The sequence below is a fragment of the Mastomys coucha genome, unplaced genomic scaffold, assembly GCF_008632895.1.
Source record: "Mastomys coucha isolate ucsf_1 unplaced genomic scaffold, UCSF_Mcou_1 pScaffold6, whole genome shotgun sequence".
NCBI lineage: Eukaryota > Metazoa > Chordata > Mammalia > Rodentia > Muridae > Mastomys > Mastomys coucha.
Genome location: NW_022196912.1, coordinates 369110 through 384399, shown reverse-complemented (window position 1 = coordinate 384399; position 15290 = coordinate 369110). Strand labels below are relative to the sequence as shown.

Below are 15290 nucleotides of genomic sequence, written 5' to 3'. Positions count from 1 at the left end.
TTTTTGCTTTGTTTTGTTTTTGTTTTCTTGACAACATTATCAGAGCTACTGCCACTGGTGGGAGGACGCATCGTTGAGAGAATTCATCCATCGGTGCAACCTGCACGAAAAGCGAAGGGCCTTCTCTGGTTGACATGGACACAGGAGGTCTATGCCACTGTGGGCAATGCCACCCCTGGGAAGGGGGTCTCAGGTTGTGTGAGGAAGCAAGGTGAGTGAGCCAGAGAGAGCGAGCTGGGAGAGAGGTGGCATCCTACATTGTCAAAGCTTCAGTTCCCAGCTGCAGACGCCTGCATCAGCCTCCAGACTCCGCAGGAACCAGCACAGTGAGACAAGAGCCAAAATGGACCTCCTGCCCCCAAACATGGCTGTGGGTCTCTGTGATCGTTCTGTTTCAGTGAAGGAGGATGGTCAGACACACGGTCTGTACCTGGAAGCGGTACACCCTCGATGGTGTCAGGAATTTGGGCATTTCCTGAGGATCGGGAAGGAGATGCTGCACCCCATGGACACCATGGGAGTGGATGGCAGCTTTAGGAGGTGAGGCCAAGAGAAGGCTTTGGAGTCCCTGGGATGGGAGTGTGATGGGGGTAACCTCACTCTCTGTGACTCCCCCCGGGAAGGTGATGGCTGTGCTCAAATCCACAGCTCTCAGTAACACTGTGATAGGGCCACAGCCATGCACCAGGAGAAAGAGAAGCCCATGCTCTGATGAGTCTGACACCCAGAACTGCCCAAATGGAGATGGGAAATGGGTTAGGGCATTTCCATATCCAAGTGCAGGGCTGTGGGTGGTGCCCCAGGAACAGCAGGGCTCACACCTCCCCATGGGGCTGAATCTGGCAGATGTGAATTTTGAGATTTGGTCTCAGGATGTATTCCTGAGGGAGCCCTGACCTCACCCTGCACCCCACCCCACCCGCATGTCACCTGTGGGCCACCTCCAAGGACCTCAGAAAGGAGCCAACTTCTCAGTGTGTGAAGGGTTGGGCTGGAGGATGAGGCTCTGGTTAGCCATCTCAAGGCAGATACTTGTGCTCAGCAAGGACAGCAGCAGCCATTGGGCCTCACTGAGTGGGTAGGAGAGACACATGGCGGAGGCGCCCTCTCCTGCTGGATCCCTGTGCTCATCTGACAGAGGCCATCCCCTTGCTTCACACTCTTCACTGGAGGTCATCCTCCTGCATCATACTCTTCCTTCCTGGTCATCCACCTGCCTCATACTCTTCAATTACGGTCATCTCACTTCCTTACCCTCTTCACTCAAAGTCATCCTCTTCCCTTACAATCTTCACTCCTTGTCAGTCCCTTGCCAGAATTGAGGAGAAGCCACCATCTCCTCCAAGGAAGAGGAGGGCATTGTGGGGCAGAGAGCACATCATCCATTGGGAGTGGACAGAGGAGTTAGATAGAGCATGCAGACTGCCATGACATGGTCAGAGAGTCCAGAGCTTGGCACCCAACCTTCCCAGGGCCACATGAAAAAACACCAGGTGGTAATAATGCATAACAAGATGCAGGTGTCCTTCAGAAAACTATAAATCCATAAGTTTAGCTGGCTGGAATCTTGCCCCAATGTCAACATTTCTTTAATACCATTTAATATCCTTGATCACATGATTAAATCTCATTCAACTTCCTTGTGAGCCATTTCTCTTTGAAACTAGCATTTTATATTTTTTCTTTGTAAGATTACAATGGTTAATCAAAACAATCATCATGAGAGTAAATACAGGTCAAAGACAATGCTGTACTTTTCTGAGACTTCCTTTGTGCAGTTAATATAAACCTCTGTACTTTAGCCTCAAGGACACTCATAGAAGGGCAAAAAGCAGCAACATTCTATAGCATGAAAAAAATCATAAAACCATATACAAAGTTCAAATCACCCTCCTCCAGTACCTGTATGTTCCATATTCCTCCTAGGACGGCCCATTAAGTTCTAGCTAATGCATGTACAAATCCAAAGTCTAAAAATCTACATTGCTGCAAACAAAAACATGGTCAGACCTATAACAGCAATACTTAAGTCTGGGATATCAACTTGATAGACATTCCATTGCTAAGAAGAGACACCGTGGAAAAGGTAACTGTTTTAAAGGCAAATATTCAATTGGGCCTGGCTTACAGTTTCAAATGTTTAATCCATTACCATCGTAGCAGGAAGCATGGCAGTATGTGGGCAGCCATGATGCTGGAAAAGGATATCAGAGTTCTGCATCTTCATAAGAAGAAAGCCAGGAAGAGACTGTCTTCCAGCCAAATAGTAGGAGGAATGTTTTGTACTGGCCAGAGCTCCAAAGACCACCACCATAGTAATTCACTTCCTCAAGTACAGTAACATTATTCCCACAAGGCTACATCTCCAAATAGTGCCACTTCTTATGGCCAGGCACATTCAAATCACCATAGTTTATTTCTACTATGAATTCTTTTGTGCATTTAAATATGATTAGGACATGCAAAGGCCTTACCACATTGATTATATTGATACGGTTTTTCTCTAGTATAAGTTCTAGTAAGTATTCAGAGATTATTGTGGCATGTAAAGAATTTCCCGACTTGAGTACATTCATAAGATTTCTGTCCAGTTTGTGCTCTTTTATGTCTTTGGAGACTATGGTGACATTCATGGGCTTTTCCACATTCATTACACCCATAAGATTTCTCTAAAGTGTGTGTTTCTTTAAGTATTTGGAGATTACAAGGACATGCAATGGCTTTACCACATTCATTACAATCAGAGGGCTTCATTTCACTATGTGATCATTAATGTGTAGAGAGATGACTGTTATATACAAAGGCTTTGTCACCTTGATTACATTCCTAAGGTTTCTCTCCTGCACATTTTCTTTGTGTATTTGGAGATGACCGTGTCCTAGAAAGGGTTTACCTCATTCATTACAGTCATGCAGTTTACCTACAGTATGTATTCTTTTAGGTATAAGCAGACCCATGGGTCATGCAAGGAGTTAATGAACTGACTACATCCATAGGGTAACTTGCTTGAATGTGTTCCATTACATAGTTGCAGATGACTGTAAATCACCAAGGTTTTACCACAGTGATTTCATTAATGAGGCTTCTCTCCAGTGTGATTGCTTCTGTGTATGTTTAAAGAACTATGACATGCAAAGGCTTTACGACATCGGTAACATTCATGAGGCTTCTCCCTTGTATGTGAACTATTGTGTGACTTGCCAATGCTTTAAAACAATGATTACATTCCTAAGGTTTCTCTCCTGTATGTGTTCTTTTATAATGGGGAGATAGTGCAAAGTTGTGAAAAGTCATTACCACATTAATTACATTCATGAGGTTTCTTTCCAGTATGGAATCTTTTATGTTTTGGACACTAGTGAAATAAACAAAGGCTTTAGCCTACTAATTATATTCATAAAGTTTCTCTCAAGTATATGCATTTTTATGTCTTTGGATATCACTGTGACCTGCAAAGGCTTTACCACATTGATTACATTCATAAGGCTTCTATGTACTATGACTTCTTTCATGCCTGCAATGATAATTGGCACATATGAAACCATTACCACATTCATTACCCTGTACAATCGTTTTATCATGTGAATTAATTTTACAATTTGATCTAATGGTAAAGCAGGGTCAGACTTTCAGTATTTTTTTACTTCATATGTTCATGGTGTTCTCCAGCATTATGGGTTATTTTGCATATTTCAAGATAACTTTGATGGTTATTACTTGGCTCACATTTATAACATCATATTTATATGTGATTTTTGTATGATGTATTTCACCTATCTGAAGAAAAATGGAATAACTCACACCTTTATAATGTTATTTCCATTCAAAATTTTTCCAGGGGCTAGAGAGATGGCTCAGTGGTTAAGAGCACTGACTGCTCACCCAAAGGTCCTGAGTTCAAATCTCAGCAAATACATCATGCTTACAACCATCTGTAATGAGATCGGATGCCCTCTTCTGTTCTGTCTGAAAACAGCAACATTGTACTTATATATAATAAACAAATAAATCTTTAAAAAATAATAATTTCCTGGTAGTGTGAATAATACCACATTTGCCTCTGAACCAGGAGAAAGAGAAGAATTTCCACATTTCTAGCACCTCTAAAGGTTTTCTGCAGTGTGAGCTTGGGGATGTTCCTAGTAAAGTTAAAAAAAGGAAAAAAGAATTAATTGCAAACTCCTATCATATTCAGAATATCTACCAAAGGCAGAATATTACATATTTTCTCATTGTTCTGAGATAGCAATATATACTTTGCTTCTTTCAATATTAAATGAAAAGTTCCATATTACAGTCACATGGTTTGACATTTTGTTCCTCATAGACATGTGGTATGTGAATTAATGTTTCTCTATGACCATAGTCTTGACTCACATAAACTGCACCCTCAACAAACTTATCAATGTCACTATAAGCATATAAGTATCATCAACTTTAAAATGGATTATTTGCTTATTAGAAGGTTTATATTTATATATTTAACACTATTCAATGTGCAATATCTAATTCTTAGGAGACTATACACATTGTCAAATCCACAGTGTAGTTCTAATGGAGGTAAAAATCAGATAAAGGTATCTCTTAAGGTATTTCCTTGCCTTTTTTTTTTTTTTTTTTTTTTTTTTTTTTTTTTTTTTTTTTTTTTTTTTTTTTTTTTTTTTTTTTTTTTTTTTAGTAGTAATGCTTTGATAGATAAATCAGATACCTGACATGGAGGCACAAGGTTTTGTCTGAGTACTATAATCATAGTTAACACTTAAAGGACTGATATTCTAAACTCTTGATTTTCTTTAGAGCTTCCAGAACATATTAAGATATTCTCAGAGGCATATTTGTATCAGCTTGTTCATGAAAATTACCCTTCATGTTTTCTGGAATTTTGACAATGTTCTTCAATATGATGGTCTTCCCAATTATAGCCTAAAAGACAGTAGCAGAAAATGAATGATATAGTATTGGAAATTAGGCAAAATTCAAAGTATTGTGAAAATTTTCACAGCACTGGACATGATTTATTCAGCTTGAATTTGCTTGTTCTCAATTGAAATAACAGAGTATCAACACTAACCAAGAAACATGTGTTCCCTTATTTTGAAAAGCAAAAGAAAATTCACAATCATTCCTATAACAGTGAGGTTCCAGTATGTTTCCAGCATCACATCTTTGTAAAGGCATTTCGGGAAGGATACAGCAAATTCTGCTCTTCCGCAGTGAAGTTCACATGCACATCATCATAACTCGCTGCATCCTAGAATATCTCTTCCATGTGTACATCACAACGCATGCGACTGACATCACTGTGAGGTAAACGTGTGCTTCCTTAGCCATATGATCAGATAATTTCAGTACTACCTACACTGATTTCCTGACCCAGAAATTATGTCACCACCACATCATTTTAGGAGAAACTTGAATTTTAATGTTCACCTGTGTTGCTTCTGAAACCTGTGAAAGGGATACAGTCTTGCAAGAGAAATGGCAAATGAGAGCGAGATGCAGGGGTTAACAGATCAACAGTACCAAGCATACACCCCAAAACTTGCATGAACAATTATTAACTACAAAAATAATGGACAAACTGGGTGTATTTGATCATGTCTTTAATCTCAGACTGACAGACATGCATGTCATTGCGCTGGAGGCCAGTGTGGTCTATGCAATGAGTTCCAAGACAGGCAATGTTACATATTCAGGTTTATATTTATATATTTATCACTACTCAATGTGCAATGTCTATGCTAACATGAGCCCGGCCCCGATCCCCACTGACGTCGTCTTAGGACGCGCCCTCCCGCACACGCGGGGACTGACAGTTCTGACCCCGCCCCCACCCCGCTGGAACTCGCTGCTCGCCCGCCTCTGCCCGCCTGTGCCCGCCCAGGCGCGCCCCGCTGGAGACCGCGGCGGCGGCCATGACGCCCGGACAGACTCTGGGCCTGCGTGCGTGCGGGCGTGCAGGGGGCGACTGGTGACGTCAGCAAGGGGCGACGCCGTCTCGACCTCCGTGTTTCCGGGTTCGCGGTGGCGGCGGCGAGGATCCCCGGGACGGGGGCGTCGCGCGGCTGTGACGTCGTTAGGAGCGCGACGCTCCGGCGGCCGGGAATCCGTGGTCTCTCTGGTTCTCCGGGAAAGCGGCGAGGTCGGCGCGGGACGGGCCTTTTGCGCAAGCGCGGCAGCCCGTCAGCGCCGTTTCCGGTATGCGCGGCGCTGTTTCCGGACGCCGGGAGGTCAGAGGTCGGCGGGACCGGAAGTCGGCTCTCGGCGGCTCGGATCGCGGCCGGGAGCGACACAGCGGACGCCGCCGAGGAGACTCCGGACCGCGTGAGAGTCGCCGAGATTCCTGCGTCATTAACCCGCGCCCGCTGTGAGGGTCACGGGGTCTCGGTGAGGCCGGTGCACCGCCGCGATCCGGGCGGGAAAGCGAGAACCGGCGCGGGACCGGGGGGAGGGGCGACGGGAGGGAGTTTCTGCGCATGCGCGGCCACCGGGCCACCCGCCCATCGGTGCTGTTTCCGGACGGGCAGCGGCGGAAACGGAACTGCGTCCCGCGCGGGCGAGCGAGCGGGCGGACGTCGCGGCTGCCGGGTTTACGGAGGCGAAAGCGGCGCGGGTGACCGGCGCGGTGGGCGGGGCCTGGGGCGGGGTCGGGAAGGGGCGGGGCCAGGTAAGGAGAATGGTCTTGATACTTAGAGCGGGTCAGTTCGAAGGGCGAGGGGGCGGGGCCTGTGTGGAAAGACAGTGACATCGGGGGCGGGGCAGGGAGGGGGCGGTGCTACTATGATTCCTGACCCATGCTGTGTATAGAGGGACCCTGGGCTTGGGGGCGGGGCCTGTGGAAGGTTGAGTGGCCTCCTGGGAGATCTGCATATGCAAATGAGGAACGTGATTGCACAGGGGTGCATGCTCATTTACATACGCAGATTGGCTGGTCCGTGAGCTGTGAATACGTGCTGGACATTTGCGTATGCAAATAGCTCACTCCAGATTCTGATCCTGCCATGGTCTCTCATGAATATGCATTTCTCATTTGCATACCAGGACTGGGTGCATGAGACTCTGGGTAGCCGTGAGCTCATTTGCATAAGCAGATCCTCCTGTCCTTGAATGACGAGGCTCCGCCTCCTGAGCACAGATGATCATTTGCATATGCAAATCACCAAAGCTCTTGACTGAGCCACTCCTAATGTGCAGGCCTCTCATTTACATATGCAAATCGTCCGACCCACCCCATTCCCAGAGCCCATGCCAAACATGGGTGCCCCTCCTGAATATGCATGATCTCATTAGCATACCGGCATACCCCCTTTCTGGCCCTGGGTGCCAGGCTGGGCTCACGAAGCCTATGGATATTTACATATGCAGATGAGGTCCGCTATTTCACAAGGACCACGGGGGCGGGGCTCAGGCCCCAATCACAAAGGATGTTCAAGCAGGGATGATTTGCATATGCAAATTAACGACAGATGCCCTGGTCTTACGTTATTTTGAATATTCATAATGTTACTTGAGTATGCAAATGAGCCAGGGATGGCAGTCTGGAGGCGGAAGGCGGGTCTATCCTCTGACAAGCAGGTCAGACCTGGGCAACACGTGGGCGGTGATGCCTCGCTGTGGGTGTGACCTGGGCGCTATGACGTCATCATGGGCGTGGGCTACCACCATCTGGGCATGATGGGGTAAAATGGGCGTGTCCCCGCCCAGATGACCTCACCTCCTCCCTCTGTCTCTCCCCCCTCCCCGCCCCCCACAGGCCACCATGTCGTCTCCGGCCACCATCGTGCACGATGCGTCGGAGGCAGTGCCGCTGTGCGCGCAGCTTGGGCTGTACCTGAAGCCGATCGCGCGGGTGACGATCGCGGTGTCGCTGCCTCCGCTGCGCCCGCCGGGGCGCTCGGTCTCGAACTGGGAGGTGATGGAGCGGCTGCGGGCGCTGGCCCAGGCCGCGCGGGCCCCGTTCGCCACGCTGCGCATCGCCAGGAGCTCGCTCGACTCCGTGCGCCTTGAGGGCGAGCTCGAGAACCGCGCTGCTGTGCGCGCTGCGCTCGCCCGCCTGGACGGCCGCACCATCCGCCTGGCGGGCTTCGCCGACGGCCTGCGCGTGCGCGCAGCAGAGGCCCGCGCCGACTTCCCCTCCCGCCACGACTGGGATGCCTTCTTCCGCGACGCCCCCGACATGGACGAGGCCCTGCCGGGCGAGCGCCCCGACACCGTGCACCTCGAGGGCCTGCCCTGCCGCTGGTTCGCTGACCGGGGGCCGGGAGTGGCGGCGGCGGCTGGGTCAACTTCAGGGGCGGGGCCATCGATGACAGCACCTGTGACATCGTCATCGATGACATCAGCAGCAGCATCCGCGACATCGACGTCATCAACGACATCAACAGTGACGTCATCGGTGACATCGCAGCCAGGGACGTCGGCGATGTCGTCGGGAACATTGGGGGTAGCAGCCATGACGACGTCATCGTCGCCCGTGACGTTGACATCCTCTGTGATGTCATCTTCCATGACAGCATCGGGGGCGTGGCCGGGGTCCTCCCCAGAGCGGCCGAGCGAGGCGGTGCTGCGCCAGGCGTTTGCGGCCTTCGGTGAGATCCGGCGCGTGGACATCCCGATGCTGGACCCGTACCGCGCGGAGGTGGACGCGGCGGGGGGGCGGGGCTTCCACACGTTCAGCTTCGGCGGGCAGCTGCAGTTCGAGGCCTACGTGCAGTACCGAGAGTATGCGGGGTTCGCGCGTGCCATGGCCGCCCTGCGTGGGATGAAGCTCATGTTCAAGGGCGAGGACGGCAAGGCGGTGGCCTGCGGCATCAAGGTGGGCGGGACCGGGGGCGGGGAAGGGGCGGGGCCTGAGGAGGGGGATCAAGCTGGGCGTGGCCTATGGTAACCAGGTAGCTTCATGGGTGAGGGAGTGTGGCTTAACAAGTCTAGGTGGGCGTGGCCTGTGAGTGGGCGGGGCAGTTAGCTAGATGATGGCATCATACAATGACATAGCAGACAGGAAGTGAGGACAGGATGATGTCATGCGATGATGTCACCCAGTTATGGGATGACACGTGCCAGGGGGCGGGGCAGAGCGCAGCACAGTGACAGCATTCCTGTCGGGGGCGGAGCCCTGGCCGATCCCCGCACCGATGCCCATAAGGATGGCTGCACTATGGCCACCAAATGTGAGCCTCATCCCCTTGCCTCAGCTCTCACGGTGGAAAGATTGATCCTCAGCTGAGGCAGGGGGATGACCGTGAGATGAAGTCGTCGTCCCGTGACCCCGCCCCCCGCAGGTGTCGTTCGACTCCACCAAGCACCTGAGCGACGCCTCGATCCGCCGCCGGCAGCTGGAGCGGCAGAAGCTGCGCGAGCTCGAGCTGCAGCGCGAGGAGCAGAAGAGGCGGGAGCGCGAGGCGGAGGAGCGGCAGCGGATGGAGGAGCGGTGGGCGGGGCCTCGGGGTCGGGGGAAGGGCCGGGATGATGTCATGGTGGGGCGGTCCGGGTGGGGTGAAGAGGGCGGGGCTGGGAATCCTGGCTGAGGTCACGAGGTGGGCGGGGTCGGTCAGGAGGTGACGTCACCCCGAGGCCCCCCTCCCCGTACAGGAAGCAGCGCGAGGCGGAGGAGCAGGAGCGCGAGCGCCGCCGGGAGGAGAAGCTGCGCAGGCGGGAGCAGCGGGCGCGGGCGCGGGAGGAGAGGCGGAGCCGGCGCCGCGTGGAGAAGCTTCAGGCTGAGGAGCAGCGGCGGCTGCAGGAGAAGATCCGTGCGGAGGAGCGGCGGCTGCTGCTCGCCCAGCGCAACCTACAGAGCGTGCGGCTGGTGGCCGAGCTGCTGGCGCGGGCCGAGGTGGGCGGGGCCCTGACGGGGGCGGGGCTTAGGGCTGACAGGCGGCTCAGAGCAGGTTACAAGGCCTGACTGAGGTATGGGCAAGGGCTCATTAGCATATGCAAATCAGCACCCGAATCGTGCCTGCTCTGAATATGCATGAGGCCATTTGCATAGTGTGAATGACCAACTCCCACGGGTGCAGTGGATACATTTGCATATGCAAGTGAGCCCGATCTCCTGGGGGCGTGTCAGCAGGGGGAGAGCATGCATGAGATGATTTGCATATGTAAATCACCCATGGGTGGGAAAGACTAGACATGAGAGCATGCAGCAGCTGCTTTGCATATGCAAATGACCGACCCAGCACCTCCTCGTGGATATGAATATGCATGAGTGGGTTGGCTTACTGCCCACACCTGCCTTCTCTGTGAATGATGTAAGAGAACATTTGCATATGTAAGTGAGGGCCAGCTCTGCAGACCTCAGGGGCGGGACCTGACTTCGTGACTGACAGCAGGGCCCTGTGGGCGTGGCCTCGCCTGACTGACTTACATCCCTCTTCCCCCACCCCCCGCAGGCCGCCCGCCTCCGAGAGCGGGCCCAGACCGAGGAGGCGGAGCTCCGGCGCCGACGTCACCAGCAGGAGGCGGAGCTCCGCCGCGTGGAGGCCGAGAAGCGGCGAGCGCTGGGGCTGCAGCGCCGGGAGCGCGAGCTTCGCCAGCGCCTCGTCTCCCTGCTGCTCGCCCGCCGCCCCGACCCCGGCGACCCCGGCAACGACACCGCCCCCCGCGCCCGCGCTGAGGACGACCTGCTGCGGCCCGTGCTTGACATGTTGTGGCGGGGCGGGGCCGGGGGCGGGGCTGGGGCAGGAAGGCACGGCATCCAGAAAGGAAGTGACGTCATTCAGACAGGGAGCGTGTTCCCTGACACAGGAAGTGGTGTTGCCGACACAGGAAGTAACGGCACCAGGACAGGAAGTGATGTCATCGAGGCAGGAAGCGATCCCGCGGAGGCCGGGAAGGGCCCTGACGCCCAGCTCAGGCGAGACAAGTGTAGCCGCGACCTGGAGGTGGGGCCGGAGGGGGAGGGCGGGGCGGAGCAGGCGGAGGGGCGTGGCATGCGCGGGAGGAGGGAGCCACGCCCACCACGGAAGCCGCGCGACGGGGGCGGGGCTGAGGAGGAGGAGGAGGCCGAGCCGCTGGGCGGGAGCCGCGAGCGACGGCGAGCCCGCGAGGCCGAGAAGGACCGCGGGCGCGATCGGAAGCGCGGGCGTCACCATCGCGAGGAGGAACGCGGGGGAAGGGGAGGGGAGTCGCGGTCGCGCTCGCCGCGGCGCCGCCCTGCCTGGACCGGCGCCTGCAGCCCCGCGTCTCCCAGGAGGCCTCCATCCAAGGACCCCGGGGACGGCTCCGCCTGAATCCGCGCACAGCCCCGCGCGGCGTGCCGGCCCTTCCTCCCTCCGGCGGTGCACACAGGCAGGGCGGGGCCTCCGAGGGTGACGTGAGCCTGGGGGCGGAGTCAGTGCGTGGGGGAGAGCTGAGGCTCGAGTGTGGTTTACACTCGCGTGGACTCGAACTCACGAAGCGCTGCTGCCCACGAGGAGTTACCGTGCGCTTCTCAGCAGCAGAGACGGACTTTGTGTGTGTGTGCGCGCGCATCTTTGCGTCATGGCACCCGAGGCACGCGCACATGTATGTATGTATGTATGTGCACGTGTGTCCCCTGAAAGGCTGAGTACACTCGTGACCTCTTCGCGCCACTTCATGGAGACGACGTCGTCGATCGCTGTGTCACTATGCGCATCACGTAAAGTAACAATAAACTATGCAGACGCTGCACAAAACACAGGAAACTGCGTCTCTGTCAAGCCTTCAAATTAGCGTAAATTTGCATATATTAGCATGGACGATAGCGAGGGAATTCTGGGATCTCTGCCAGTTAGCATGATTTAGCATCATTAGGAAGAGCAGCATCGGTGCAGGGATTTTCCGAGATGCTCCACAGATTCACATAAGTTTGCATACATTAGCACGAATAAACCAAGGAAGGCAGACGGAGGCTGCGTGTGCATTAGCATGCATTAGCATACATTAGCATACATCAGCATAACTCACCAAGAACCCGCAAACGCTGACCTCGAACCTGCCAAGGCAGCTCAGCATAAATTAGCATAGTTCAGCATCATTATCACGCAGCAGGACGGGAGGGCAGGCTGAAGCGCTGAGGTGTCCGCATTACCATATATTTGCATAGATTACCATAAAACCAGCATGGATCAGAGAGAACTAGCAGAGGCGTGAGTACTGATTAGCATAAATTACCATAGCTTAGTGTTTCGTGTGCGCGTGTGAGCCTCCGTAGTCAAGCTAGGGAACTCATTTCTGGTTCAGGGCCGTGCGCAGACCCTCGCCACGCTCCCCCCCCCCCCCCCCCCCCCCGGCGTCAGCCTGCTTCTTTTTTCTTTTCTTTCATTTTTTTTCTTTTCTTTCCTCTGTTTATTTTTTTCACACAGCCCTGGCTGTGGTGGACACGCTGTGTAGCCCAGGCTGGCCTCTGCTCCTCAAAGGCCGGGGTTAAAGCTGCACGCCACTACAGTCAGCGAACTTTCTCATATTTTAATGGTGGTGACAGAGGGAGGTGCGTCACGGTAAGACGGCGGCCAGCCGAGACGGGAAATCGAGTCACACGAGCGCATCTCCCGGGCGACGCTTCCAACGTCTGCCGGTTACCGCGGGAAGGCGACGTGACGGACGAATCCCACGAGCTCGCGGCTTTTGGTTTTTGATTAAATGATGTAACGAGACGTCACTTCCGGGCCAGCATGGCGGCGTAGGGGCCCCCGGGCCGCCGCAGACGCAGGCGTGGGAAGCCGGCGCGGGCGGCCAAGGCGCGGTACTCGGCCCCCGAGCGCTCGCGCCCGCGCGTCTGCAGCAGCATGTTGAGCGACAGCAGCAGCGCCCGCCCGCGCTCGGCCCCGCCCCCCGCCAGTGCGGCCTCCACCACCAGCACCGCACCGCCTGCGAGGGGGGATCCGGGGGAGAGGGGGCGTGACCTCGGGGTCCGCCATCCCCCTGCCGCAGCTCCCTCGCTCACTCACGGCCATCCCCCTGCCGCAGCTCACCCCTACATGATCCCTGGGTAACCCACAATCTGTGGCTGGCAGGAGTGACCTCTCCTGACCCCACTCGCCCTGCCAGTGTGTAGGTGACCCCGTGACCCCGCTGTGACCTCTGAGACCTTTGGGTGATCCCACCCACCTGCCCCGCAGGCCCCGCCCGCCCGCCGCAGCAGCCGCACGCAGGCGCCGTCCGTCCAGTCATGCAGCACGCGGGCGAGGATGAACAGGTCCGCGCGTGGGAGGCGGGACCGGAAGAAGTCGCCTAGGGGCGGGACAGGGCGGGATCAGACGTCTCATTAGAATACATTAGTTTGCTAGTCAGGCCCTTTGTTAAAAACCAGCATGCGGGTGGGTGGAGCTCATTAGCATAATTCTGCATAAGCTAGCATGAGATCTGCATAGGTTTGCATGGAGCAAGCAGCCTGGGTGAGGGGTTGGCTTTTCATTAGCATAGAATTTGCATCCGGATTGAGCTGGGACGCGGGAGGGCGGGACTATGGTAATGAGAAGGGCGTGGCTCTGTGCGGCAACAGAGCTTGATTTGCATAAATTACCATAGAACCCTTAGGGACCTACAGGGGGCCGGACCTGCATTTGCATCTCATTAGCCTGGACCTCACCGCGAGTATGATCGAAGCCCCGCCCCTCCCACCGGGTGACGTCCCTCGCCCCGCCCACCCTCGAGGCCCCGCCCTCCGCCGTCCGGTTACCTCCGACGAATCGCACGCGCGGCCCTGGCCCCGCCCCAGGCTCCGCCTCCTCCTCCTCCTCCACCCGCGCGGCGGCCACGACATCCGGAACGTCAAACACCGTGACGCGGCTGCCGGGGTAGAGGCGGGCGGCCTGGCGGGCCAGCGCCCCGGTTCCGCCTGCGGGGTGGGGGGTTGGGGTGGACTCACCCACGCGACGAGCCACGCCCCTGTGACGTCACTTTCTGTCCGCGTTGTCGCCTCATGACATCACTTCCTGTCTCTTTCGCCCCGGTTCAAGCCCCGCCCACCACCGACCGCAGACCCCGCCCCCTCACCGCCGAGGTCGCAGATGCGCTGGAAGGCTGAGAGGTCGAAGGCCGTGAGGACACGCCCCCCCCACACGCTCCATGTCTCCCGCAGCGCGCAAGCGAACAGCCGGCGCTCAGCGTCGGACCTGGGGCGGGGGCGGAGGGCGTGGCCTCGGGTGACGACGGGGCGGGGCCTCGGGGTGATGTCAAGCTCTTCAAGGGGGCGTGCCCAGGGATGAGAAGATGTCATCCGCCTCTAGTGGGCGGAGCCTGGGCCTTGAGTGGCGCGGGCGGCGGGGCCTCACCTGTAGATGGCGGCGAATGGGTCTTCGACAGCGGCGACGCCCACGGCCCGCGCGTACTGGTTCCGGCCTTCCCTGGGGGGGGGGGAATCGGGGGTCCGAGGTCGCGTGACCCCTGGGTGACCCCACGCCGACCCCGCCCACCGCCCACTGTGACCCCAGAGACTCCGCCCACTCCGAACCCCACCTGACCCCGTCCGCCAGGTGCGCCCAGCAGCGGTACGTCGTGCCCGCGAGGTAGAGCAGCATCCCGCGCTGAGACAGGGGGCTGCCCGTCACCAGGAAGTCGGACGCCAGTGCGGTGTTGGAGAAAGAGCCTGGGGGTGGGGGGTGGGGTGGGCGGGGCCTGAGCGCCGGGGCCGCGTGTCTGTCGGTCACCCGGGGGCGGGGCTCTCCCGCCTCCCGCACACCCCGAAGCCCCGCCCACCTCAGAGGTCCTGCCCATCTCACCCTGTGGCCCCGCCCACCTCAGACTTCCCGTTCACCATCAGGCGCCGCCCTCAGCAGCCCGAGCCCCGCCCACCATAGGCCCCGCCCCCGCCCCTCACCGTCCGGCCCCGCCCTCAGCAGCCCGAGCCCCGCGCAGGCGTCCATGAGCAGCCGCGTTGCCCGGGGGTCGGAGTTCGCGGCCCCCGCCACGGCCTCGGCGCCCGCCCCGCCCCGCGCGGCCAGGACGTCGAAGACGCCAAGCTCGCAGGCCGCGAACAACACCTGCGGGGGAGGGGGTGGGGTCAGAGGTCACACAGGCCATGAGTGGGTGGGGTCCCCTGGGGCCAGGGGTCACCTGGGAAGCCATGAAGCCGTGGGCGTGGTCCATGAGGACGCGGAACGCCCGGTCCCGCGCGCGCGTTGCCCTAGCCCGCGCTGCCACCCCCCTCCCACCGCGTCCCGGCCCGGGCTCCGCGGACGCCATGACACCCGCCCCGGCCTCTGCCTCTGCCCCAGGGCATCGTGGGTAAGTCAGGACAAATCCCCTTGATCCGGATCAGTCGGGCTGGCAGGGTGGGCGTGGCCGTGTCGGTGGGCATGGCCGGGTCGGGCGGGGGTGGGTGTGGC

The 15290-nt window shown here is 56.2% G+C and overlaps 2 protein-coding genes across 9 annotated transcripts; one reads left to right on the top strand and one right to left on the bottom strand.

Annotated features, from left to right (window-relative positions):
• The first annotated feature begins 6283 nt into the window (after nt 1-6283).
• Nucleotides 6284-11666, top strand: Akap17a (A-kinase anchoring protein 17A). 3 transcript variants are annotated; one of them, XM_031356784.1, is made up of 5 exons: nt 6284-6387; nt 7754-8815; nt 9282-9430; nt 9592-9832; nt 10392-11666. In XM_031356784.1, the coding sequence occupies exons 2-5, from the start codon at nt 7760-7762 to the stop codon at nt 11229-11231; spliced, it is 2286 nt and encodes a 761-aa protein (XP_031212644.1). In that variant the 5' UTR covers nt 6284-6387; nt 7754-7759; the 3' UTR covers nt 11232-11666. The 3 variants fall into 3 exon arrangements, with proteins under 3 accessions (XP_031212644.1, XP_031212641.1, XP_031212642.1); XM_031356781.1 differs by lacking the exon at nt 6284-6387 and adding an exon at nt 6523-6613; XM_031356782.1 differs by lacking the exon at nt 6284-6387 and adding an exon at nt 6580-6667.
• Nucleotides 11667-12275: 609 nt separating this feature from the next.
• Nucleotides 12276-15227, bottom strand: LOC116080564 (acetylserotonin O-methyltransferase-like). Of its 6 annotated transcripts, XM_031356954.1 has the most exons (8): nt 15019-15227; nt 14783-14945; nt 14422-14551; nt 14238-14309; nt 13960-14078; nt 13643-13801; nt 13072-13194; nt 12276-12831 (listed from the first exon to the last, which is right to left on the bottom strand). In XM_031356954.1, the coding sequence occupies exons 1-8, from the start codon at nt 15145-15147 to the stop codon at nt 12620-12622; spliced, it is 1107 nt and encodes a 368-aa protein (XP_031212814.1). In that variant the 5' UTR covers nt 15148-15227; the 3' UTR covers nt 12276-12619. The 6 variants fall into 6 exon arrangements, with proteins under 6 accessions (XP_031212814.1, XP_031212811.1, XP_031212813.1 ...); XM_031356949.1 differs by having other exon boundaries at nt 12405-12831; nt 14427-14551; nt 14783-15227; XM_031356951.1 differs by lacking the exon at nt 13960-14078 and having other exon boundaries at nt 14427-14551; nt 14783-15227.
• Nucleotides 15228-15290: the final 63 nt, after the last annotated feature.

Bases quoted from the DNA above. Each gene is read 5' to 3' on its own strand.
- Akap17a (XM_031356784.1), top strand. From the start codon at position 7,760: ATGTCGTCTCCGGCCACCATCGTGCACGATGCGTCGGAGGCAGTGCCG. The intron at 8,816-9,281 runs GTGGGCGGGACC...CGCCCCCCGCAG, and splicing joins CGGTGGCCTGCGGCATCAAG to GTGTCGTTCGACTCCACCAA. The intron at 9,833-10,391 runs GTGGGCGGGGCC...CACCCCCCGCAG, and splicing joins AGCTGCTGGCGCGGGCCGAG to GCCGCCCGCCTCCGAGAGCG.
- LOC116080564 (XM_031356949.1), bottom strand. From the start codon at position 15,147: ATGGCGTCCGCGGAGCCCGGGCCGGGACGCGGTGGGAGGGGGGTGGCA. The intron at 14,552-14,782 runs GTGAGGGGCGGG...CCCCACCCCCAG, and splicing joins GCTGAGGGCGGGGCCGGACG to GCTCTTTCTCCAACACCGCA. The intron at 14,310-14,426 runs GTCAGGTGGGGT...CCCCCCCCCCAG, and splicing joins GGGCGCACCTGGCGGACGGG to GGAAGGCCGGAACCAGTACG.